General features: G+C 47.1%; 1 protein-coding gene across 4 annotated transcripts in view; it reads right to left on the reverse strand.

Moving 5' to 3' along the window:
• Positions 1-2,397: 2,397 nt before the first annotated feature.
• The window catches only part of CA6 (carbonic anhydrase 6), a 33,289-nt gene continuing 9,813 nt past the window's right edge, over positions 2,398-25,873 (reverse strand). Inside the window, exons 3-9 of one of the 4 annotated variants that reach the window (XM_055383830.2) lie at positions 24,211-24,359; positions 22,504-22,596; positions 18,815-18,884; positions 13,651-13,808; positions 10,479-10,593; positions 7,664-7,872; positions 7,483-7,578 (exon numbers count right to left, since the gene is read on the reverse strand). In XM_055383830.2, the coding sequence (XP_055239805.2) occupies positions 7,697-7,872; positions 10,479-10,593; positions 13,651-13,808; positions 18,815-18,884; positions 22,504-22,596; positions 24,211-24,359 (761 nt within the window). In that variant the 3' untranslated portion in view covers positions 7,483-7,578; positions 7,664-7,696. The other 3 variants (XM_055383833.2, XM_019037140.4, XM_063706582.1) reach the window with 3 other exon arrangements.

Raw genomic sequence — 25,873 nt, forward strand, 5'->3', positions numbered from 1 at the left:
ATCTTACGTACCAGATAGTCTTTTCAGGTGGTTGGAGTTTATCGTGAAAAAGAAAACAAAAATCCCATCTTCCTCATGGGGCTTACTTCTTCATGGCGAATTACACATTCTTCTGTGGCCTGAGTTTCCAGAAGCACAGTGTACTCTTATTTCGTGTTCAGTGATGTTAACACTGCTCAGTGTTTCCAAAGGTTGTCGGCCTGATCCACAGAATAGGATAGGATAGAATAGAATAGAATGCAATATAGTGTAAAGATCCCATCAATCTCCCATCTAGTGGTGTTGGAAATCAATCATGATCATTACCGGGGTTCATCATTTCACTGAGGTTGCAAAATGACTCCTTCTGAATATACTAACTGGAATTCCTCCAAGAAGAACTCATTCTCACCAACTCTATAGGGTAGAACACTGGCCACCCCAAAAGAGTGTCCCCCCAGAACCTGTGAATGTGACCTTATTTGGAAAAAGGGGGCTGGGTGGGGTGGCTCATGCCTGTACTCCCAGCTCTTGGGAGGCCAAGGAGGGCAAATCACTTGAGCTCAGGAGTTCCAGACCAGCCTGGGCAATAAGGTGAAACTCTGTCACTATAAAAAAATTGTTTTAATTAGCTGGGTGTGGTTGAGCGTGCCTGTAGTCCCAGCCACTTGGGAGGCTGATTCCGGAGGATCACTTGAGCCTGGGAGGTTGAGAGGTTGAGGATGCAGTGAGCTACGCTTGTGTCACTGTACTCCAGCCTGGGCAACAGAGGGAGACCCCATCTTGAAAGAAAGAAAAAAGAACTGAGAAAGCAGGAGGAAGGAAGGAGGGAGGGAAGGAAGGAAGGAGAAGGGGAAGGGGAAGGGGAAAGGGAAGGAAAGCGAAGAGAAGGAAGAAAGAAGGAGAAAGAAAGGGAAAGGAGAGGAAAGGAAAGGAAGAAAGAAAGGAGGGAGGGACAGAAAGGGAAGGGCAAAGAAGGAAGGAAGGAAGGAAAAAAGAAAAGAAAAGGATCTTTGCAGATATAATCAAGTAAAGAATTTTGAGATGAAGTTCTGGATTATTCAAATGGACCTTAAGTCCAATGACAAATGACCTTATAAGAGAAAAGCAGACGGACAAAGACACAGAGAAAAAGGGAAGACCATGTGAGGATGGAAGCAGAGATGGAGTGATGCAGCCACAAGCCAAGGAATGCCCGTGACCGCTGGAAGCTGGAAGAGGCAAGGAAGAAGCCCCCCAGCATCTTTGAGGGCAGCTCGGTGCTGCCAACACCCTGATCTCAAATTTCTGGTGTCCAGAACTGTGAGAAAATAAATTTCTGATATTTTAAACCATGCCGTTTGTGGTTATTTATTACAGCAGCCTCAGGAAACTGATGCAACCAACCATAGGATCTCTCAGCTACAGTGTGCACAGGGAAGGCGGGACATATACTTGACCCTTTCTTTCTATTTGCCAATTTACAGAAAAATAAATGGTTTCCCTAGCAACCCCCAAAGAAGACCAGTGCGTTTTCTTTCACTTATTTTTAGGACCATAATGAACTCATATATTTCTATATATTCAGTGTTTCAATTTTCAATCCATTGCAGTTATGATTCTTTTTATGATATTGTTCTTTTGAATGCTTAAGTTGACCCAGGAGCTCCTTCAAGATGGCCCCAGTGTCTTTTTGACATAAATCCAGTACTTAGTTAAATTTCTTGTTTTCTGGCCTAAAAAGATATCCCAGGTTCTTCTTAAATATTTTTTTTTTTTTTGTAAGAGACAGGAGTCTTGCTCTGTTGCACAGGCTGATCTCAAACTCCTGGCCTTAAATGATCCTCCCAACCCTGCCTCCCAAAGTGCTGGGATTACAGGAGTGAGCCACTGTGCCCAGCCCATCTTCTATATTCTTGTTCCGCATCTGGAATCAGTCATTTCTCCAAGGTTCCCTGATTCCTCATAGTGAAAAATGATATTTAGAAGCCACTATCTGGGCCGGGCACAGTGGCTTACACCTGCAATCCCAGCACTTTCGGAGGCCGAGGCAGGTGGATGATTTGAGGTCAGGAGTTCAAGACCAGCCTTACCAACATGGCGAAACCCCGTCTCTACTAAAAATACAAAAATTAGCCAGGTATGGTGGCGCGCGCCTGTGACCCCAGCTACTTGGAAGGGTGAGGCAGGAGAAATCACTTGAACCCGAGAGGTGGAGATTGCAGTGAGCTGACATCGTGCCACTGCACTCCAGCCTGGGCAACAGAGCAAGAGTCCGTCTCAAAAAAAAAAAAAAAGGGAGCCATTATCTGGTTATAAGGTGTTCATTGCTTGTAGGTTGTTTTTGTTGGTAAGACGTTTCAGTGAACAGACCTAGGAAATACATGTTTTTAGAAAGAGAAAAAGAATTTATTGCCAAGTGCAGTGGTGCGTGCCTGTAGTCCCAGGTAGCTGGAAGGCTGAGGCAGGAGGATAGCTTAAGCCCAGGAGTTCTGGGCTGCAGTGCACGGTGCCAATCAGGTGTCCACCCTAAGTCTGACATCAGTATGGTGACCTCCCTGGAGCAGGGGACAACCAGGTTGCCTAAGGAGGGGTGAACCAGCCCAGGTCAGAAATGGATCAGGTCAAAACTCCTGTGCTGATCAGTAATGGGATCATGCCTGTGAATAGCCACTGCACTCCAGCCTGGGCAACATAACGAGATCCTGTCCCTAAAAAAAAAAAAAAAGAATTTATAAATTTATACTGATATTTTTAAATTTATGATTACAAAGTTTTTATCTAGCTTTGTAAATTTTTTTTTTTTTTTTTTTGAGACAGGGTCTTGCTTTGTCACCCAGGCTGGAGTGCAGTGATACAACCACGGCTCACGGCAGCCTTCACCTCCCTGGCTCAAGCAATCCTCCCACCTCAGCCTCCTGAGTAGCTGGGACCACAGGCATGGACCACCATGCCTGGCTAAATTTTATTTTTTGTAGAGACGAGGTCTTGCGGTGTTACCCAGGCTGGTCTTGAACTCCTGGGCTCCAGTGATCCTCCCACCTCAGCTTCCCAAAGTGCTGTGATTAAAGGTGTCAGCCATGAAGCCCAGCCTAATTTTTAAATTTGGACCTCTGTTTTTTATGCTGAAAATCTTGTTAGTAAGGACATTAACATAATTATTTGTGCACATATAGTAGTAGAGGATAGTAATTGCACACACACACAATTTCAAAATAACAATACCAATATAATTTTTAAGAGGATTCCTAAGTACTGTTTAAGATTCCTTGGTACTTCTTCTTGTCCTTAGGATATACTGCAGCAGGTATGTAGATGAAAATACTGTGTCTAAAATAACATGAAAAAATCTTTCAGTGTTCATGCCACCGGCCCTATGTATAATTGTTCGATTGTTCTGCTATATCTTTATGTTGAAACATAACTCGCATTTTATGTTTCAGGAACGCTTTTTTCCTTACTTACTTAATTTTGCTTTGCAATTACATAAAGCCTAATGTTCCAAAGTCAAAACTACCAAACAGGGCACATCCAGAAAACTCCACCTTCCCACGCCACCCTCAGCACCCTTCCCCTGCCTTCTCTTTTTAGGAAACCTTTTTTGTTGTTGTTGTTGTTGTTGTTGTTTTTTGAGACAGAGACTTGCTCTTTCGCTCAGGCTGGAGTGCAGTGGCGCTATCTTGGCTCACTGCAAGTTCCGCCTCCCGGGTTCATGCCATTCTCCTGCCTCAGCCTCCCTAGTAGCTGGGACTACAGACGCCCGCCACTATGCCTGCCTAATTTTTTGTATTTTTAGTAGAGACGGGGTTTCACCGTGTTAGCCAAGATGGTCTTGATCTCCTGACCTCGTGATCCGCCCCCCTCGGCCTCCCAAAGTGCTGGGATTACAGGCGTGAGCCACCACGCCTGGCCTAGGAAACCATTTTAATTTATTTTTGGTTTCTTTTTCCCTGTTTGTGCTTCAAAACATAAACAAATACTTAACTATATTCATATTTCTAACTCTTCTTGTGCCATCTGTAAAATTGCTTTTTTCAGGCTTAAAAACGTAGCCTACAGGCCAAGCGCAGTGGCTCATGCCTGTAATCCCAGCACTTTGGGAGGCCAAAGCGGGCAGATGATCTGAGGTCAGGAGTTCAAGATCAGCCTGGCCAACATGGCAAAACCCATCTCTACTAAAATTACAAAAATTAGCCAGGGCATTAGTGGCATGCACCTGTAATCCCAGCTACTCAGGAGGCTGAGACAGAAGAATCACTTGAGCCTGGGAGGCAGAGGTTGCAGTGAGCTGAGATGGCACCACTGCACTCCAGCCTGGGTGACAGAGACTCTATCTCAAAAAAAAGAAACAAATGTAGCCTAGAGATTATTCCCTATGCAGTTCTCTGTTGTGTGAATAGCCCTGGTTTAGTCAACCAATCCCCAACTGATGGACATTTGTGTTTTTTCCTGTATTTTGCTGTTAAAAAGGTCAGCATGAATGGCTTTTTTGCAAGTTTCTTTCTTCTTTCTTTCTTTCTTTCTTTCTTTCTTTCTTTCTTTCTTTTTTGAGATGGAGTCTTGCTCTGTCGCCAGGCTGGAGTGCAGTGGCACGATCTCGGCTCACTGCAACCTCCGCCTCCCAGGTTCAAGTGATTCTCCTGCCTCAGTCTCCCGAGTAGCTGGGATTACAGGTGCATGCCACCACACCCAGCTAATTTTTTTGTATTTTTAGTAGAGACGGGGTTTCACCATGTTGGCCAGGATGGCCTCGATCTTCTGACCTCATGATCCACCCACCTCGGCCTCCCAAAGTGCTGGGATTACAGGCGCGAGCCATGTGCCCGGCCACAAGCCTCTCTTAAGGATAGACTTTCAGAGGCGGGAGGGCTGATCCCTGGGCACAGGCAAGTGTAATCCCATCTCCATCTTCATTTCCTTGTCTGCCTTCCCACAGGAATGTAAGTAAGCTCTTTGGCCGTACCGCCCACTGTTGCATCTCTCATTCATTATAGACACGCATATCTGGTGGAAAGAATGAATCGCACCGTGTCATTCCCCTGTGGAAACCCTGCAGTCGCTGCCATCACCTACAGGGTAAAATCCGAAACCCTTTAGTGGCACAGAAGATACCAGTGACAGCCTGACCTGCCCTGGCCACACCCCCGCTTTCCGTGCCAGCATCCTTGAACTTGGTCCTCTGACCACGCCAGATTGCTTCCACTTCCCCGGGTGTCTTCCCATCAGCACATGCCACACTCTCGGGTTACAATACCCCCGCCCCTCTCTGACTTGGTTTCCCAGGTGAACTCTTTCTCAGCCTTCAAAACCCAGGCCAAGCACTTGCATTTTAAACACAGGCGCTCCCTCCACCATAGGCGATTACTTATTTTAGTGTCCGCTCTGCTCACCAGACCCGAGCTGTAGGAGTGTGGGAGCTGTTCTCACCCATCTCTGAACCCCCAGCACCTAGTGTTATGTCAGGCTCAGAGCAGGTGCCTAAGAAAACTTGTTGAGAAAATGAAAGGGAGGCTTCCTATGGTTAAAAGAATGTGGATACAAAAGACTTGGGTTCAAATCCTGGCTTTTCATCTGCCACCTAGGAGATCTTGGGCAAGTCGACGTCTTGGTTTGCTTTCTGTAAACTGGGGATAATGCAAGTTCACTGAAGTTGGCCTTCGGGGCTGAGGGCAGTCACGTGTGGTGGAAGTGCTTAGGATATGACAAATAATGACATGGAAAAACAACGGTGGTAACAAGAGCAGAAGGAATTCAGAAGGGCCAGAGTGAGCTCAATCAGAGGTGAGGAGGAAGCTAAGGCATGGGAAGGAAGGGGCATCGATGAAGGGAATGCATAAGTGACCAAGAAAATTGGTAGCAGCCAGGTGTGGTGGCTCATGCCTATAATTCCAGCACCTTGGGAGACCGAGGTAGGAAGATCACTTGAGCGCAGGAGGTTGAGGCTGCCATGAAGCTAGGATCACCACTGCACTCCAGCCGAGGCCACAGAGCAAGACCCTGCCTCAAAAAACATAAAAATAAAAATAAAAAATATTGGTCACTCTTCTGGGTACTTCTCAGTGTTATTTAATGATAAAAAAAATATGGGTCACTCTTCTGGGTACTTCTCAGTGTTATTTAATGAAGCCACAGCCCTATGAGCCCTGTGAGGTCATGTTATCATCCCACATAACTAATGGGATGCCTGAATCTGGGTCTGGTAACAAGGCCCAGGCACCATTTGACCAACAAGGGGGTTTGCAGTGAGGTCCCCTCTCTTCTTTCCTTCTGTCCTGGGAGCCCTTCTTCTTTCTCGTCTCCTGTTTTTTCTTTGACTCACAGCCACTGCTCCAAACTTCCCCACTGACAAATTCTCAGTGTAAGAATCTCTTCCTAGGCCAGGGGTGGTGGCTCACGCCCGTAATCCCAACACTTTGGGAGGCCGAGGCAGGAGGATCACCTGAGATCAGGAGTTCAAGACCAGCCTGGCCAACATGGCAAAACCCCATCTCTACTAAAAATACAAAAATTAGCTGGGCATGGTGGTGCATACCTGTAATCCCAACTACTTGGGAGGCTGAGGCAGAATAATTGCTTGAACCCAGGAGGCAGAGGTTGCAGTAAGATTGTACCACTGGATTCCAGCCTGAGCAACAAAGCGAGACTCTGTCTCAAAGGGAAAAAAAAAATTCCAGGCACAGTGGCTCACGCCTGTAATCCCAGCACTTTGGGAGGCCGAGGCGGGCAGATCACAAGGTCAAGAGATCGAGACCATCCTGAGCAACATGGTGAAACCCCGTCTCTACTAAAAATACAAAAAATTAGCTGGGCATGGTGGTGCGCACCTGTAGTCCCAGCTACTCAGGGAGGCTGAGGCAGGAGAATTGCTTGAACCCAAGAGGTGGAGGTTGCAGTGAGCCGAGATTGTGCCAGTGCACTCCAGCCTGGCAACAGAGTGAGACTCCATCTCAAAAAAATAAGCAACAACAACAAAAAACACCTCTCTCCTTTTTATTAATCTTAGTCTTGGAAATCCCTCCCACTTTGATCTCTATCCCTTCACCTGTGTGTGTTGGGGGGGAGTAGGGGGAGGAGTGGGGGGAGGAGTGGGGGGCGGGCAGAACAAAGAAGGGATATTTGAAGTAATACAAAGGAATAGGAAAGAAATTTTTAAATGACAAATTTCCAAAGTTATTTTATTACATCTAATGCTAAAGGAAAGGTCAGGCTGGTTTATAATTCAGACAGGTCAACATATATGATTTGATGGGAGAATAGTTAGGGTTCTATTTCCTTTAAGTTTCTATTCCAATCAATTTCCACTGGTGATGTCTAACTCAGATCCCTTCTCATGAACTGAAGCCATCTCACTTCCTGTCCAGGATGATTGTTTCGCCTCTTTTAATCAGAAACCCAACAGCTGCCCCAGGGGGAGCAGCGTGTTCCAGACACACATGGTTTCTTAGACAAGGTAGGGTGCGGCTGCAGCGGACAGGCACCTCTTCTGGCTAGGTCAGGCTTCAAGCTAGTTAATATTGAATCTTCCTCTTAGCTTTCCTCAGTTCAATGCTCTTCTTAAGTACTCAAGAATTTCCTCAATCTTACGTAGGTAAAACTGGAATTCAGAGCCTAGAGTATATTCTGTAAAAAGAAGAGTTAGTCGGAAATGGTTAAACCTTGTACAGTCCTCACAAAAACAGAGAAGGGGGACGGCCAGACACCATACCCGCATCGTATTTTTGGGAAGTCTTTTGATTCCTTAGAATGCTCTCCACGTGCCCAGTGCATTGCCTTTACTCATCTTCACTGTGTTTGAACTCAGGCTTCTAAGCTGCCCAGAGCCAAGGGGTGGCGTGTTGAGGTGGGCTGTACTCTTGGATTTTGGCTTCTCCCGCGATGCCCCGTGGCCCTTGCCTGAGGGGATATAGGCGTTTTCTAGTAAATAAATTGCAAGAGGTCCGTATTTGGCCATCGTCCTGTTTTTGTAACTGACCTTGGTTTCTCAATTCACTCCTTACGGGTGGGTTAATCATATCAACCCCGCTGGGATACAGTTCTCTACAGAACAGTGAAATACCATGAGTCACGCAGCTGGGTTGACCACAGCCAATCACTGCTACATAGAAATCTGGGCCTGGCCAGGCGCGATGGCTCATGCCTGTAATCCCAGCACTTTGGGAGGCTGAAGTGGGTGGATTGCTTGAGCTCAGGAGTTCGAGACCAGCCTGGGCCACATGGCCAAACCCCGTCTCTACAAAAAAATACAAAAATTAGCTGTGTGTGGTGGTACATGCTACTCCCAGCTACTTGGGAGATTGAGGTAGGAGGACTGCTTGAGCCCTGGAGGTCATGGCTGCAGTGAGCCAAGATTGCGCCATTGCACTCCAGTCTGGGCAACAGAGCAAGACTCTGTCAAAAAAAGAAAGAAAGAGAGAAAGGAAGAGAGAGAGAGAGAGAGGGAGGGAGGGAGAAAGAAAGAAAGACAGACAGACAGACAGACAAAGAAAGAAAGAAAGAAAGAAAGAAAGAAAGAAAGAAAGAAAGAAAGAAAGAGAAAGAAAGAAAAATCCAGGCCTGAGGGAAGGTGGGCCAAGATGATGCCCAGTTGTCTGTTCTATAATCAGCAAAGGGAGGCCACAATTCGGGTTCCCTGGGGGTAAGGAAGCCCTCTGACGCTGAACTGGGAGTTGAAGTAATCGATCCTAAACAGCGATTCTTAGTGGACCTACAGACAAATCACAGCATGGAATACCTCAGTCTGGGGCCGGTACCTAGAACATCTGACCTGCTCGTGAGGAGATGCTAGTGATGCTCTAGTGGAAAAAGCATTTCAGAGGTGGCATATAGAACGATACGCAGTCTGTTAGTGACTATTGCAAGAATAGCATAAAATTGTTTTAGGGAAAGCAGGGGAAACATGGCAACATTTAGACCAAGGAGACAGGCCGGGCACAGTGACTCACACCTATAATCCCAGCACTTTGGGAGGCCGGGCAGGCGGATCACCTGAGGTCAGGAGTTCAAGACCAGCCTAACCAACATGGTGAAATCCCGTCTCTACTAAAAATACAAAAATTAGCCTGGCGTGGGGGGTGCGCGCCTGTAATCCCAGCTACTTGGGAGGCTGAGGCAGGAGAATTGCTTGAATCTGGGAGGCGGAGGTTGCAGTGAGCTCATGAGATTGCCCCACTGCACTCCAGCCTGGGCGACAGAGTGAGAGACTCCAAAAGAATTAGGAGACAGACCCATGAGTCTAAGCTCCCTTTGGTCAGCCTGCTTGCAACTGGACCTGTTAAAGACGACATCACTTTTGGAAAAAGGGATTCTTGCTGTTAATGTTGTATATGGTATAATATGGGGAAATGATTACTGTAACTGATGTCAGTTTTTCTCCTCTGTTAGTATTGTATTGGAGGAGTGAATTGTATTGGAGGAAACAATATAGAAAACACCTATATCCCCTGTTAATTCAGTAAGTGAACCAGGAAGGAAAGGTGGGGAGAAAATCACAAATAGGCCTTATTTGGGTTGGGGAGGTGGAAATTTAATTTTGTTTGTTTGTTTGTTTTGGTTTTTTGAAACAGAGTCTCTCTCTGTCGCCCAGGCTGGAGTGCAGTGGCGCAATCTCGGCTCACTGCAAGCTCCGCCTCCTGGGTTCACGCCCAGCTACTCAGCCTCCCCAGTCTCAGCCTCCCCAGTAGCTGGGACTACAGGCACCCGCCACCTTGCTTGGCTAATTTTTTGTATATTTAGTAGAGGCGGGGTTTCACCATGTTAGCCAAGATGGTCTCAATCTCCTGACCTCGTGATCTGCCCGCCTCGGCCTCCCAAAGTGCTAGGATTACAGGCGTGAGCCACCACACCTGGAGGAAATTTAAGTTTTAAAAGGTACATATAAAGATGGGATAAGGCCGAATGAGGTGGCTCGTGCCTATAATCCCAGCACTTTGGGAGGCTGAGGGGGGAGGATTGCTTGTGGCCAGGAGTTTGAGACCAGTCTGAGCAACATAGTAAGATTCCATCTCTACAAAAAATACAAAAAAAATTTGCCGGGCGTGGTGGTACGTGCCTGTAATCCCAGCTACTGGGGAGGTTGAGGCAGGAGAATTGCTTGAACCCGGGAAGCGGAGGTTGTAGTGAGACGAGATTGCACCACTGCACTCCAGCCTGGGTGACAGAGTGAGACTCTGTCTCAAAAAAAAAAAAAAAATGTTAACTTGAACCTACACTCTTATGAGAGCTTCCGGATGTTGCGGTCTTCTTGCTTCTCCTGCTATCTCTAGCCAAGACTAGGTAGGTAATAAATCACGTAGCTGTCACTCCTGATTGTCTCCTGTGTTCTACTCACTGGCATCCCTGCCTGGACTGGGAAAAAGTCATCACCCTCTGCCCAAGCCCTGTGCAGCTTGGCCCACCTGAGCCTCTTGCTACTGAAATGACTCTCCTTCCCTTACTATCGCCAGAAGAGATGGGTCCACCTAGAGGAAGGAGCAAAACAGGAGCTAAACTGCAGAGCATGATCAAGAGTCGGCCTCACTCACCCTGATTCGGGAAGTTGGATTCCACCACTCTGTGGTTCAGGGGCTGGGTCCTACGGTAGTCGTTGTGGATGGTCTTGTTGCGGTGATCCAGTAAGGAATTCTCCAGCTTCCAAACCTGGGGGCAACGTGAGTGCATTACGGAGGGGAAGAGTCACTGGGTAATTTAAAAGAAATAACAATTGGCCGGGCGCAGTGGCTCACGCCTGTAATCCCAACATTTTGGGAGGCTGGGGCGGGCAGATCACTTGAGCTCAGGAGTTGGAGACCAGCCTGGCCAACATGGTGAAACCCCTTCTCTACTAAAAATTAGCTGATCATGGTTGTGTGCACCTGTAATCCCAGCTACTCAGGAGGCTGAGGCAGGAGAATCGCTTGAACCTGGGAGGCAGAGGCTGAAGTAAGCCAGTATCACGCAACCGCACTCCAGCCTGGGAGACAGAGCGAAACTCTGTCTCAAAAAAAGAAAAAAAAAAGTAAAAAAGAATTAACAACTGGGCTAGAGCTTGGATTTATATAACCCTGATGAAGTGACTGTAAGAAGATCTCAAGTCCAGGGGAGGTTCTGGGTGCTGTATCTCAGGCATTATTCCAGAACTAATCTATCCGTGCATTCTTCCAACAGGTATCTGCACACAAGCTCTCTTTTCAGCTTTTTATGTGAGTATTTGTCCAATAGTAGAAAGGAGAGAAAGAAGCAGCAGAAATATATCAAGTGGCAAACTCAATTTTTGTTTTTCTGAAAATGTCAGGTTTTTCTCTTTTTTTTTTTTTTTTGAGACCAGAGTCTCACTCTGTCGCCAGGCTGGAGTGCAGTGACGCGATCTCGGCTCACTGCAACCTCCACCTCCCGGGTTCAAGTTATTCTCTCCTGCCTCAGCCTCCTGACTAGCTGGGACTACAGGCACCCACCCACACACCAAGATAATTTTTATATTTTTAGTAGAGATGGGGTTTCACCATGTGGGCCAGGCTGGTCTCAAACTCCTCAGGCCATTCGCCCACTCAGCCTCCCATAGTGCTGGAATTACAGGTATGAACCACCTCACCTGACCTGAAAATGTCTGTATTTTGTCTATATCCTTGAAAGGCATCTTTGCTGCACACACAATTCTATATTGGCTATTTTTTTTCCCCTGGCACTTTGAAATTATGTTTCCACTCCCTTCTGACTTTCACTGTGGCTGTTAAATCAACTCTCTGTCTAATAATACTCTTTTCATGATAATCTGTCTTTTCTTTCTGGCTAATTTTTAAATTGTTTCTTTGTCTTTGATGATTTCAATGTGATACGTTTAGTGCAGGGTGTTGTGTATATACACACACACATATATCTACACACCCAGAGAGAGAGAGAGACAGAGAGAGAAACTAATTGGCATTCTTGAATATATGACTTGGTATCTCTTCCTGAAAATTGTCAGCCAATATTTTGTCAAATCATGCCTCTTCCCTACTCTGCCTCTCTTCTCCTTCTAGGATTTTGATTAGACATTTACTAGACCTTTCCAGTACACAATGTCTCTTCACTTCTTTTCATAGTTCCATCTCTTTTTCTCTGTGCTGCATTCTAGATAATGTTATTGGCTGTCTCCAATTTACTAATTCTCTCTCAAACTGTATCTAACATGCTGTTAAACCCATTCATTGGGTTTTTGTGTTTTTTTTTTTTTTTTTGAGATGGAGTCTTGCCCTGTTGCCCAGGCTGGAGTGCAATGGCACGATCTCAGCTCACTGCAACGTCCGCCTCCTGGGTTCAAGCGATTCTCCTGCCTCAGCCTCCTGAGTGGCTGGGATTATAGGCTCGCACCACTATGCCCGGCTAATTTTTTGTATCTTTAGTAGAGATGGGGTTTCACCATGTTGGCCAGGCTGGTCTCGAACCCCTGATCTCGTGATCCACCCACTTTGGCCTCCCAAAGTGCTGGGATTACAGGCGTGAGCTACCATGCCTGGCAAACTTTTTTTTTTTTTTGAGACAGGGTTTTGTTCTGTTGCCCAGGCTGGAGTGCAGTAGTGCAACCTTGGCTCACTGCAACCTCCACGTCCCAGGTTCAAGGGATTCTTCCACCTCAGCCTCTGGGGTAGCTGGGATTACAGGCGCCCCACCACCACGACTGGCTAATTTTTTGTACTTTTAATAGAGACGGGGTTCCACCATGTTGGCCAGGCTGATCTCAAACTCCTGACCTCAGGTGATCCACCCACTTTGGCCTCCCAAAGTACTGGGATTACAGGCGTGAGACACCGCAACTTGCCTGGATTATTAATTTTTGATACTATTTTTCCATTTCTAGAAATTCTATTTGAGTTTTTGTCCCAAGTCTGGATGTCCATTTTTATACTTTTTTGCTCTTTTCTCATATTTAAACCTTTTATTTCTTTATACATGTTAAACATTCTTATGTCATATTAATTGTCTGATAATTCCACTAACTGAAGTCTTTGTAGGTCTGATTCTGCTGGTTCTCATTTATAATGTCTTTTTTTCTCATAGTTTTGTATTTTTTTTCTTAATTGAGCTAATTTCAGGTAACTTTATTTGTGAAAATTCTTCTAGGTCTGGATTTAAGGTCATTTTCCCAGAGATAATTTACCATTTGCTTTTGTCAGGTGTCTGGGGGCACTTCTAGCCTGACTGGCAACATTTTGGGGTGTGGGTGTCCTTGAGCAGGGGTTTTTTCCACCTTTTTCTAAGGAAATGAAAAGTTTAAGAAAAGGAGATGGCCGGGTGCAGTGGCTCACACCTGTAATCCCAGCACTTTGGGAGGCTGAGACAGGCAGACTGCTTGAACCTGAGAGTTTGAGACCTGCCTGGGCAACATGGTAAAACCCTGTCCCTACTAAAAATAAAAACTAGCCGGGCGTGGTGGCACACGCCTGGAGTCCCAGCTACTCGGGAGGCTGAGGCAGGAGAATTGCTTAAACCTGGGAGGCGGAGGTTGCAGTGAGCTGAGATCGTGCCACTGCACTCCAGCCCAGGTGACAGAGCGAGACTCTGTCTCACAAAAAAAAAAAAAAAAAAAAAAGGTTGGCTAGACGAGGCACAGTAGCCCTGCACACAGAAAATACCATAGGACCCCTTAGTTGCTGACATTCGTTGAGATGCTGGGGAGAACCCTTGTTAACCAGGTAATCGAATGGGAAGACTTCGCAAAGTGATACCGTACATTACCTGCGTCCTGGAGAGCTTGACAAAATCTGCCAGCACAAACCAGTGGACGTTCTCAGTGCAGGGAGGCGTGGTGAGTGAGCCATGGTAGGTGTAGTAGTGCTGGAGGTTCCTGGGCAGCATGTCCTGAATGTCAAGGCCAGTCAGGGTTGTTCTTTGTCCTGACCAAGAAGACAGAAGGTAACAGAATGTCAGGGACCACCGCTGCCCCTCGGGAGGACAGCTCAGGCCCAGGCCTCGCCAGGTTCCAATCTCTTGAGTTCAGCAGAACATAGAAGCTGATGATTAAGAAACAATTTCCCAGTTTACTTCTTCCTGGAAGGGATTGAGAGGAGAGACTTTGGGGATAGAAGCACTCAGACACCTGCTCCTGGCTGAGTGCTCTTGGCCGGGTGCTCACCCTGCGGCCATTTTCTCATCTGTAGAAAGGGAATAATCAGCAAGATTGTTGTGAGGGTAAGAAGGAATAATGTCTGGAAAGCGACTGGCATTGAACCACTACATAGGGAAGTACTCCTAAGTGTAACTGCTGCGGTCACCATTATCATGGCTAGGCAGAGGACACATTTTATGATCAATGAAAGAAATAAATATGGCCCCTGGAGACTTCTGGGTAAGTGCACTCGAAGAAAGACCAAAATGCCTTCGTTTGGGCTCATTGAGAAGTGGGTAGACAGCAGTTGTAAATGCAGAATCAGGCCGGGCGCAGTGGCTCACGCTCGTAATCTCAACACTCTGGGAGGCCAAGGCAGGAGGATTGCTTGGGGCCAAGAGTTCAAGACCAGCCTGGGCAACACAGGGAGGCCCCCGTCTCTACAATAAGTTTTTTTTTTTTAATTTTTTTAAATAATAAATGCAGAATCAGAACCAAGCCAGGGTCCAGGTACAGGCATTTGGTCCTGAGCTCTTCCTGCCACCACCGCTGGAAACCAAGCCCAGCCACAGGTGGGGCATAGGGAGGGGCCACTTCCACCAGGCCTGCAAATCTCCTGCAGCAGCCACACCTGCTCCTGCTCTAGAGAGGTCCTTGTTTCATTCATGTCAACAACACTGAGCCCCTGAGCTCAGCACAAGACTCTCAAGGCAACACAGGATTGAGCTGGATTTTGCTTCACTTTTCCTGAGCACTTCTGTACTTCTTAAAGGCAGAGAACATAGTTTTGATACATACGTAGATAGGCCTGTTCAACCAAGGCCACAGTGTCTCAGAGTGCATAAGCCCATGAGTAGGCAAAAGAGTTCTAAGTTTGATTATTATTGGAAGATTTCAAGATATAACCTCCAAAAGGGCTCTGTGGTAGAGATTTATTTTTGTTAACTCTAATATATTTAAGTGAAAGTCAAGAATTCCAGAATCATGATGCAGCCACCATGGAAGATGGTATAATAGTTCCTCAAAAAATAAACATACGGCCAGGTATGGTGGCTCACACCTGTAATCCCAGCACTTTGGGAGGCCGAGGTGGGCCGATCACCTGAGGTCAGGAGTTTGAGACCAGCCTGGCCAACATGATGAAACCCCGTCTCTACTAAAAATACAAAAATTAGCTGGGCATAGTGGCACGTGCCTGTAATCCCAGCTACTCGAGAGGCTGAGGCAGGAGAAGCGCTTGAACTCAGGAGGCGGAGGTTGCAGTGAGCCAAGATCGAGGCACTGCACTCCCGCCCCAGCGAGACTCTGTCTCAAAAAACAAAAAAAATTAAAATTAAAAAAACATAGATTACCATGTGACCCAGCAATTCTACTCCTATCTACCCAAAAGAAATGAAAGCAGGAACTCAAAGAGATACTTGTACACCCATACTCATAGCAGCGTTACCTCACAATAGCCGAAAGGTGGAAGCCACCGAAATGTTCACCAGTAGATAAATGGATACACAAAATATCATATATCCACACAATGGAATATACTTCAGCGTTTTTTTTTTTTTTTTGAAGCAGAGTCTCACTCTGTCACCCAGACTGGAGTGCAGTGGCACAATCTCAGCTCACTGCAACCTCTGCCTCCCGAGTTCAAGCGATTCTCCCGCCTCAGCCTCCTGAGTAGCTGGGAATACAGGCACCCTCCATAACACCTGGCTAATTTTGTATTTTTAGTAGGGACGGGGTTTCACCATGTTGGCCAGGCTGGTCTCAAACTCCTGACCTCAAGTGCTCCGCCAGCCTTGGCCTTCCAAAGTACTGGAATTACAGGCGTGAGTCACCTCGCCCAGCCACTTCAGCCTTTAAAAGGAGTGAAATTCTGATAACATGCTACAGTGTGGGCAAACCTAAAAGACATTATGCTAAGTGAAATAATCCAGACCGAAAAACAAAGACAAATACTGTTTGATTCTACTTATATGAGGTACCCAGAATAGTCAAATTCTTAGAGACAGAAACTGTAGTTACCAGAAGCTGGAAGGGGAGATGGGGAGTTACTGTTGAATGGGTACGGAGTTTCAGTTTAGGAAGACGAAAAAAAGTTCCGGCAATGGAGGGGGGTGATGGTTGCATCACACTGTGAATGTTCTTAATGCTACTGAACTGTACATTTAAAATGGTTTAAGGGGTAAGTTTGTTGTTGTTGTCGTTGTTTGAGATGTTGTCTCGCTCTGTCATCCAGGCTGGAGTGCAGCGACACAATCTCAGCTCACTGCAACCTCCACCTCCTGGATTTAAGCGATTCTCCTGCCTCAGCCTCCCAAGTAACTGGAATTACAGGCGTGCACCACCATGCCTGGCTAATCTTTGTATTTTTAGTAGAGACGGGGTTCAACCATGTTGGCCACGCTGGTCTCAAACTCCTGACCTCCGGTGATCAGCCCGCCTCCGCCCCCAAAGTGCGGGAATTACAGGTGTGAGCCACCGCACCCAGCCTTAAGTGGTAAGTTTTAATTCAGGCTGTGGGACTGCATGGAGTCACTGAGATGAGACAGAGCCTGACTCCACCCAACATTTAGGGCAGAAGCCAGAAAGAGAGTGAGAGGGCAGAGCTGGGGCACGCCAGACCACCCTTTGAAGGTAAACTAAGACAAGAGAAGAAGAGTGGCCCATAGATCTGACCGTCACTCCGGCTCCGTGGAGCAGTGGGGCCAGCTCAGGGTGGTGTGGGTGAGAACGGAGAACAGGACTATTCTATGACCTTTTCAAGGGGAGCCAGAGAACTGGGGGGAAGCTGGGGAATGGTAAGGTCAGGAGATACCGTTTGTTTGCTTGTGTTTGGAGGTGGGAGGAATTAGGGCAGATGTGTGTGCTAAGCAGGAGGCTTTAATAAAGAGTAAGACGTCAATGATGCAGGCTGGGCACGGTGGCTCATGCGTGTAATCCCAGCACTTTGGGAGGCCGAGGCGGGTAGATCACAAGGTCAGGAGATCGAGACCATCCTGGCCAACATGGTGAAACCCTGTCTCTACTAAAATACAAAAAATTGGCCAGGCATGGTGGTGTGTGCCTGTAATTCCAGCTACTCAGGGGGCTGAGGCAGGGGAATCACTTGAACCTGGGAGGCGGAGGTTGTAGTGAGCTGAGATCATGCCACTGCACTCCAGCCTGGTGACAGAGCAAGACTCTGTCTCAAAAAAGAAAAAAAAAAGAGAGAGAGAAAAATCAACGACGCAGAAGACCGGGGAGAGAATAGCAGGAAAGGAGGCCCTGAGCATGGCAGAGGAGTGGGGTTGGGCCCCACGTGGGAGGGGTGGTGTTGACAAGAGCAGGGATTTGTCATCCCTTGCAGCTGAAGAGGGGATGTGGAATTTGGTCCAGATGCACGTGGGTTAAGGAGCGGAGTGTTTCTGGCCTGTGGCTTCTGTCATCTCAATGGAGTGGGAGTGGGAGTGTCAGCTCCAGGGGAATTGCTGGAGCCCGGGCACAGGGGCTTCAGGAGAGAGGAGAAAGCATGTGACAACAATTTGGGAGGTCAGAAAGAAAATGCCCAGCGTGATACTTTAGGATTTCTGGGCACTGTTCATATTTGTAGCTATGAATAAAAAATAATACCAGTTGGCCAGGTGTGGTGGCTCATGCCTGTAATCCCAAAACTTCGGGAAGTTGAGGCAGGCAGATCACTTGAGCCCAGGAGTTCAAGACCAGCCTGAGAACATGGTGAGACCCTGTCTCTACTAAAAATACAAAAAACCAGCCAAGCATGGTGGTGCACCTGTAGTCCCAGCTACTCAGGAGGCTGAGGTGGGAGGATCAACTGAGCCCCAGAGGTCGAGGCTGCAATGAGCCATGATCGCGCCATTGCACCCCAGCCTACGCGACAGACCAAGACCATGTCTCAAAAATAATAACCATAATAATACCAGTTAGATGTCTATGGATTTCTGTCCAGTTGCATTCAGCTGTTTGGCTGCCAGCCAACCACTAAGAAAATAACTTAAAAAACTCCAGAGTTGGTCTGGAGCTTTGCCAGGTGAGTTTGTGGAGGGGTGGAGGAGTGAGGGCTAGAGGGTGTTTGCATGGGAGTGTTGAGGGAGACTTGAGAGTGTCGGGGTGGAATCTAAGCTGGGAGAGAGATGAAAGGACACAGGCGTCACTAGTAGCGAGAATGTGGAAGCCCCAGGTTTGGAGGACTCCGGTCAGGTGAATTGCAGGAGGGGCTGGGTGCTGAAGTCAGAGGACTGGGAGGCTGGGAGGTGTGGCCGGAATGGGACGTGTGAAGTCGAGGATGCAGAGCTATTGTGGTTATAGCTCAAAAGTCAAGGGTTGACCCTGGGTGGGAAATGGCTCTTACAAGAACGCCGCCCTCTGGAGGAGAGGGGACGGAAGAACACCCCGAGTGTCTGGATGTCCAAGTGGTATGACGAGGGCTTCCCTCTTGACATTCATCTCAGCTTGGAGCCAGGTGGACATCTCTCTAGCTGCCAGGACTGTCACTGCCAGCTGAGGTGACAGTCATTGAAGCAAGGATATGCCTACTTAGTGCAACTCCAGTCAGAAGTTCCAATCATGGGAAATGATACATCGAATTTATGCACAGACTTCTCAGAGAAGTTTGCTGCCTAAGCCAACAGCAGAAATCACTGGAACAAGTAACCTGGCACAGGGAGGGATGGACTCCCTTGGCAGGGCCCACGGGCCACCCTCCCCACCAGCATCAATCCCCTGCCCCCTGGGCCCACCTCACACTCACACTCCCACTCATTCCCCTTCCCTCCTGCAGCCACAGTTGGCTTCCGTTACCTGGGTACTTGATGTTGGCCAGATGAGAAATGAAGTTGCTGTAATAAGTGTTTTCAGGGTAATTCTTCACCTGCAGAGAAACACAGAGCACTGAGCGTAAGTGAAGAAGAGGCCCCAGCACCATCGCTACTAATCCAGCCACTCAGCTTTCTAGCGGATTGGGCCGAGCCTAGAGAGTAAGGAGAGGCAGCCTGTGCCATCTTGTGTTTTGGCAGAGACAGTCTGGCTGTTCTTTGCTACCAACCACGCAGGTTCATGAGTCCTTCCAGAAAGGCATTATCTGAAGTATTTTGGCAGCTTCCAGGGAAAGAAGCTTGCCGGTCATTGGTGATGCCCTCAGAAATGGCCAACTCTTACTCTAAAAAAGTCCCCTGTGCACTTGTTTTTGTTTGTTTGTTTGTTTGTGAGTTTTGTTTTTTTTTTAAGAGTCTTGCTCTCTTCCCCAGGCTGGAGTGCAGTGGCATAATCTCGGCTCACTGCAACCTCTGCCTCCAGGGTTCAAGCAATTCTCCTGCCTCAGCCTCCCGAGTAGCTGGGATTACAGGTGCCCACCACCACGCCTGGCTAATTTTTTTGTATTTTTAGTAGAGATGGGGTTTCACCATGTTGGCCAGGCGGGTCTCGAACTCCTGACCTCAGGTGATCAGCCCACCTCGGCCTCCCAAAGTGCTGGGATTACAGGCGTGAGCCACTGCACCTGGTCTGTGCACTTGTTTTGGGCAGTGTCAGCCACAGTCAGATTCTTTGTGATGAGGAGGGCTTGATCTCACCAGCTCCCTTCTTCATCCTCAGGACTTCCAACAGAGAGCCAGATGTCCAAGGCAGAATGACTACAATTCCCCCAACACCAGGTCACTCTTTCTGAATGAGTATTGACTTTACCAGTCAGAAAAGTTGCTTTGGGTGAAAAAGGTCTATTTTCAATGGCTCTTTTCAGTCAAGTGGTGTTGATCTCTTTCACTGTGCATAAATTTGGCTTTCTTGGCTTTATGACTGCATTTGCTATTTGTTTTCTAGATGTCGCCTGCCTTTTTTGTTGCATTGGTCCACCTTTACTGCCTTCTTTTGTGTTAAGGAAATACTTCTCATTTGCCATTTAATCATTTTTAGTTATTTTTTTAGTGGTTGCTCAAATGATTACCATACACAACTCAATCACAATCTATGTCAGGTTAATATTAACTTAATTTCAGTAAAATATAGCAACTTTGCTTCAAAAGAGCTCTATTTCATCCTCATCCTTTCTTCTATTTTTGTCATATGCATCACATCTACATATATTATAAGCCAGTGGTATATACAGTGGTATAGTCATTGCTTTAAATAATCTTGATGGTTTTTAAAAAGAAATTAAAAGAAGAAAACACAAAAAATATATATACGTAGTCTTTTCTATTCTCCATTTCCAGTACTCTTCACTTCTTTCTGTGGATCGGAGTTACCGTCTGGTATCATTTTCTTTCAGCCAGAAAAGCATCCTTATATATGACTTGTAAGATAGACCGGCTAGCAATTATACTGGTTTTCGTATATCTGGGAATGTCTTTGTTTCACCTTCATTTTTGAAGGATGGTTTATTGGATATAGAATTCTTGATTGACAGTCATTCCACTGTGTTCTGATGACTTGAAAAGTCAGCCATTAATTGTACTGTCATTCCCTTACATATAATAAATCCCTTTTCTCTTGCTGCTTTCAGCAGTTTGATTTTTGATGTTTCTAGACTTGGGGTTTATTTATCAGACTTGGGGTTTTTTTAGTTTCTTGGATTGATAAATTTATGTTTTTCCTCAGATTTGAGGCTTTTGGGCCATTGTTTTGTTTTGTTTTGTTTCATGTTTTTCTTCCACTTTCTCTCTCTCCTCTCCTTCTGGGACTCCCATTATGTGTGTTTGTGTGTGTGTGTGTGTGTGTGTGTGTGTGTGTGTGTATGTGTGTGTGTGTTGCTATACTTGATTTTGTCTCCATGAGTCTACAAGGCTGTTCATTTTTCTTCTGTCTTTTTTCTCTCTTTTTCAGATTGGATAATTTCATTGCTCTATCTTCAAATGCACTGATTCTTTTTTTCTTCTGCTGCCTCAGATCTGCTTTGGGCCTATCTAGTGATTCTTTTTCCATTTTGTTTACTGTACTTTTCAACTCTAGACTTTCCATTTGGTGCATCTTTAAAGTTTCTATTTCTCCATCGAGATTCCTTTTTTGAGTCATTGTCATCATATTTTCCTTCAATTCTTTGAACATAGTTTCCTTTCATTCTTCAAACATTTATGATAGTTGTTTTTTTTTTTTTTAATTTTTCTCCCAGCCACAGCATTGATAGTTGTTTTAAAGTCCTGTCTGCTTAATCACTCTGGGTCCACTCAGGTCAGTTTCTATAGATTGTTTTGAGTTATTTTTTCCTCCTAAATATGGATTACATTTTCCTATTTCTTTGCATGCCCAACTTTTTTTTTTTTTTTTTGAGATGGAGTCTCGTTCTGTCATCGAGGCTGGAGTGTAGTGGCATTATCTTGGCTCACTGCAGCCTCTGCCTCTTGAGTTCGAGTAGTTCTCCCGCCTCAGCCTCCTAAGTAGCTGGGATTACAGGCGTGCGTCACCACGCCTGGCTACTTTTGTATTTTTAGTAGAGATGGGGTTTCCCCATGTTGGTCAGGCTGGTCTTGAATTCCTGACCTCAGGTGATCCATCTGCCTCAGCCTCCCAAAGTGCTGGATTACAGGCATGAGCCATTGCGCCCAGCTTTTTTTTTTTTTTTTTTTTGAGACGGAATCTAGCTTTATTGCCCACGCTGGAGTGCAGTAGCACAATCTCGCCTCACTGCAACCTCTGCCTCCCAGGTTCAAGTGATTCTCCTGCCTCAGCCTCCCAAGTAGCTGGAATTACAGGCGCCCGCCACCATGCCCAGCTAATTTTTGTATTTGTAGTAGAGATGGGGTCTTGCCATGTTGGTCAGCCTGGTCTTGAACTCCTGACCTCAAGTGATCCATCCATCTTGGCCTCCCAAAGTGCTAGGATTACAGATGTGAGCCACCATGCCCGGCCCCACCATCTAGACTTTCTTAGAAATGCAGAGGTGTTGACTGGGCCCGGTGGCTCATGCCTGTAATCCCAGCACTTTGGGAGGCCGAGGTGGGGGGATCACCTGAGGTCAGGAGTTCACAACCAGCCTGGTCAACATAGTGAAACCCGTCTCTACTAAAAATACAAAAATTAGCCAGACGTGGTGGCAGGTGCCTGTAATCCCAGCTACTTGAGAGGCTGAGGCAGGAGAATCATTTGAACCTGGGAGGTGGAGATTGCAGTGAGCCGAGATTGTGCCACTGCACTCCAACCTGGGCGACAAGAGTGAAACTTCGTCTCAAAAAAAAAAAAAAAAGGAAATGCAGAGGTGTTGCGTTTGTCTGATTGAGTTGCAGGTTTCCCCTTGCCCTTCGAACAATTTGTGTCTACGCAACCCCTCTGGGATTCCAGCTCTTTTAAGTCAGCTTGTCCACGTTAACCAAGGTCCGGAGATTGACGGCACGGAAGGAGCACAGTGATCTTCCATCGAGTCAATGTTTCCAAGAACTGTGAGCTCAGGAAAAGATGAAGAGTGATAATAAAGAAGACTGTTCAACTAGACTTCACACCTTGTTTGGACATCAACCTATAACTTCAAATACAGACACACATGGGTAGTTTCTGCTTACCTCAACGAAGGCTGCCAGTACAGCCAAACCATCCGGCGCATCTTGGGCTATATCATAGCTCTTGTATTTAGAATTGTAGTGAACAACGTGAATCTGTAAGAGCAAGGTAGAGTGGGTCAAGGGCAGTTCATAGAAATTCAAATGCTTAAGATTTCCAGGGAAGGAGGAAGAGAAACAAAGGTGCTCCATCTGAGGCCTCAGACTGTTCCACACAAGCAACTTGGACCTCCATCTCTCTCCATCTGGGCTGCAATTCCTATCTATCAAGAGCAGAAACTTCCCCAAGAATGGAAAGAGCAAGAGTGGGATTCTGGAAGATGGCAGTTCGAGGCCATTTCCCGACCACACCTCCCTCCAGGCAGACAAGCTGGCAGAGTCTGAAGGGATCACATGAGGACGCTGGGTTCTCCTGGAGTGTCTGGGGGCTTTGCAGGGAGAGTGAGCTTGCGCCCCTTGTCCCAGGCAACCACTGTTAACGTGTAGTCATCCTATGGATGGATTCTGGCAAAAGAGGGAACTCAGAAAATCTAACACAGTCCAGGCACAGTGGCTCATGCCTGTAATCCCAGCACTTTGGGAGGCCAAGGCAGGTGGATCACTTGAGGTCAGGAGTTTGAGACCAGCCTGGCCAACATGGCGAAACCCCGTCTCTACTAAAAGTACAAAAATTAGCCAGCCATGGTGGCAGGTGCCTGTAATCCCAGCTTCTTGGGTGGCTGAGGCAGGAGAATCATTCGAACCCAGGGAACGGAGGTTGCAGTGAGCCAAGATCATGCCACTTCACTCCAGCCTGGGCAAAAGAGCAAAACTCTGTCTCAAGAAACAAAGAAAATCTAACACATAGAAATCCAGCTGAAACAAAGGAGGGCTTGCCACACCCTGTGGGCTGTGAAGTCCTGCCAACCTGAGTCCTGTGAGGGCAGGACCTTGCCTGAACCCCTGTCACAAAGTGGTGATCTGTCAATAGTTGCTGAGTGAATAAAAAATAAACTCAACTTCAGGATGACTTAACTGCTACCATTGCACAGTCTTTTGGCTGTTTTTGTTTGTTTGTTTTGTTACTCAGACCGGAGTGCAGCGGCATGATCAGGACTTACTGCAGCCTCAGCCTCCTGGCCTCAAGCGATCCTCCCACCTCAGCCTCCTCAGAAGCTGGAACTATAGGCGTGTACCACCACTCCTGGCTAATTTTTTTTTTTTTTTTTTTTTTTGTAGACACAAGATCTCGCTACGTTGCCCAGGCTGATCTACAACTCCTGGGCTCAAGCAATTCCCCTGCCTTGGCCTCCCAAAGTGATGGAATTACAGGTGTGAGCCAGTGCACCCGGCCTTGGCTATTTTAATAAGAAAAGTGACGACCGGGCACCGTGGCTCACGCCTATAATCCCAGCACTTTGGGAAGCCAAGACGGGTGGATCACCTGAAGTCAAGAGTTCGAGACCAGCCTGGCCAAAATGGTGAAACCCCGTCTCTACTAAAAATACAAAACTTAGTAGGACATGGTGGCGGGTGCCTGTAATCCCATTTACTCGGGAGACTAAGGCAGGAGAATTGCTTGAACCCAGAAGGCGGAGGTTGCAGTGAGCTGAGATCGCGCCACTGCACTCCAGCCAGGGCAACAGAGTGAGACTCTGTCTCAAAATAAATAAAATGAAATGTGACTACGGGGTTCAAAGGAAAGAGGACACAGTGGGGGTCCTCAGGTACCTCAATCACATGTCTGATCCCATCCACGGTGTGCTCAGAGCCGCTGATCTCCGAGGACGCACCTCCCCAGTGAAAGTGCATCTGCTGGGCTATGTATACAGTGCCGTCAGCCGCTGTCATGCGCATGGTGGAGGGCAGGCTGATCTGCACTGGAGAGAGAAGGTGGGGCTGAGAGCAGAGTAGGTGAACACAGAGGGGTCAGGCCTACAGGCTGGGTAGCTTCTCTGCTCACCTCCCACCTGTCTGAGCCCAGGGCAAGCCAATACCATAGACTGGCTTAGAATGCCCCATGGGCAGGGTCACCAAAGGAGAAGAGGCATTTGCGCACAGGGCACAGGGTGAGGTCAGGATGGAGGCCAGGCACTAAGTAAACCAGGCTGGGCAAGTGCCTCTCCCCAGCACGCTCCTTCCCGCCCAGAACCAACAGGCCAGAGGCAGGACCACACAGTGGCAGGTCCAGCTTGCTGGCCCCAGGGAAAGGGAAGGTCCTGAAAAATTATGGCCAATGGGCTTGGAAACTAGAATTCTACTCTCTATCTCTGGCCAAGTTTGGAATTTGCCGAAGGTATAAGAATAGGAAGTGGGGCCTCTTAGAACTGTTTTCTTTTTTTTTTTCATGCTCACTCTGTTGCTCAGGCTGGAGTGCAGTGGCACAATGATGACTCCCTGCAGCAACTCACTGCAGCCTCCAACTCCTGGCTTCAAGGGATCCTATCACCTCAGCCTCCCGAGTAGCTGGAACTACAGGTGCCCGCCACCATGCCTGGCTAATTTTTGTATTTTTAGTAGAGACGGTGTTTCACCATATTGGTTACGCTGGTCTCGAACTCCTGACCTCAAGTGATCCACCTGCCTCAGCCTCCCAAAGTGTTGGGATTACAGGCGTGAGCCACCACGCCCAGCTGAAATCTCTGCCTTTTGGAATGAACTACACAAAAAGAAAAAAACGGACTCAGTTACTACGAAAAGTGACTAAGAAAAATATCTATGAGGATATAATTTCGGCGTTGGGAAGGGCCAGGCAGCATGTGTCTCATGAGCAAGATCTTCCTATTTATTTATTTTGAGACAGAGTCTTGCTCTGTCACCCAGGCTGGAGTGCAGTGGCATGATCTAGGCTCACTGCAACCTCCGCCTCCTGGGTTCAAGCAATTCTCCTGCCTCAGCCTCCCCAGTAGCTGGGATTACAGGCATATGCCACCATGCAAGGCTAATTTTTGTATTTTTAGTAGAGACAGGGTTTCACCATATTGGCCAGGCTGGTCTCAAACTCCTGACCTCAAGTGATCCAACCTCCTCAGCCTCCCAGAGTGCTGGGATTATAGGCGCGAGCCACTGCGCCTGGCAAGATCTTCCTATTTAAAGTCATCAATGGTGGCTGTAAACAAGAATATTTTCTTAAAAGATAGCAAATATGAGGTATTTAAAACCTGTCACGTGCCCCCCTCTTTCTTTCCAAATTGTCTAAAGGAGCGGGGAGCTATGGTTAAATTCATAACGTAATGTGCTGTAATGCAGTAATCTGGCCTGAAAGGTTTTCACCGGCTGTTTGGCAGAACAAATGCTTTGTATTTAGAGCTTGAGATGTGGCTGGCCTCAAAAATCAATGCTTGCAAGAAAAGGACGGAAGGGCCTTAAAAGGAGGCGTGCAAGGTCAGTGATG

The sequence above is a fragment of the Gorilla gorilla genome, chromosome 1 (assembly GCF_029281585.2).
Source record: "Gorilla gorilla gorilla isolate KB3781 chromosome 1, NHGRI_mGorGor1-v2.1_pri, whole genome shotgun sequence".
Taxonomy (NCBI): Eukaryota; Metazoa; Chordata; class Mammalia; order Primates; family Hominidae; genus Gorilla; species Gorilla gorilla.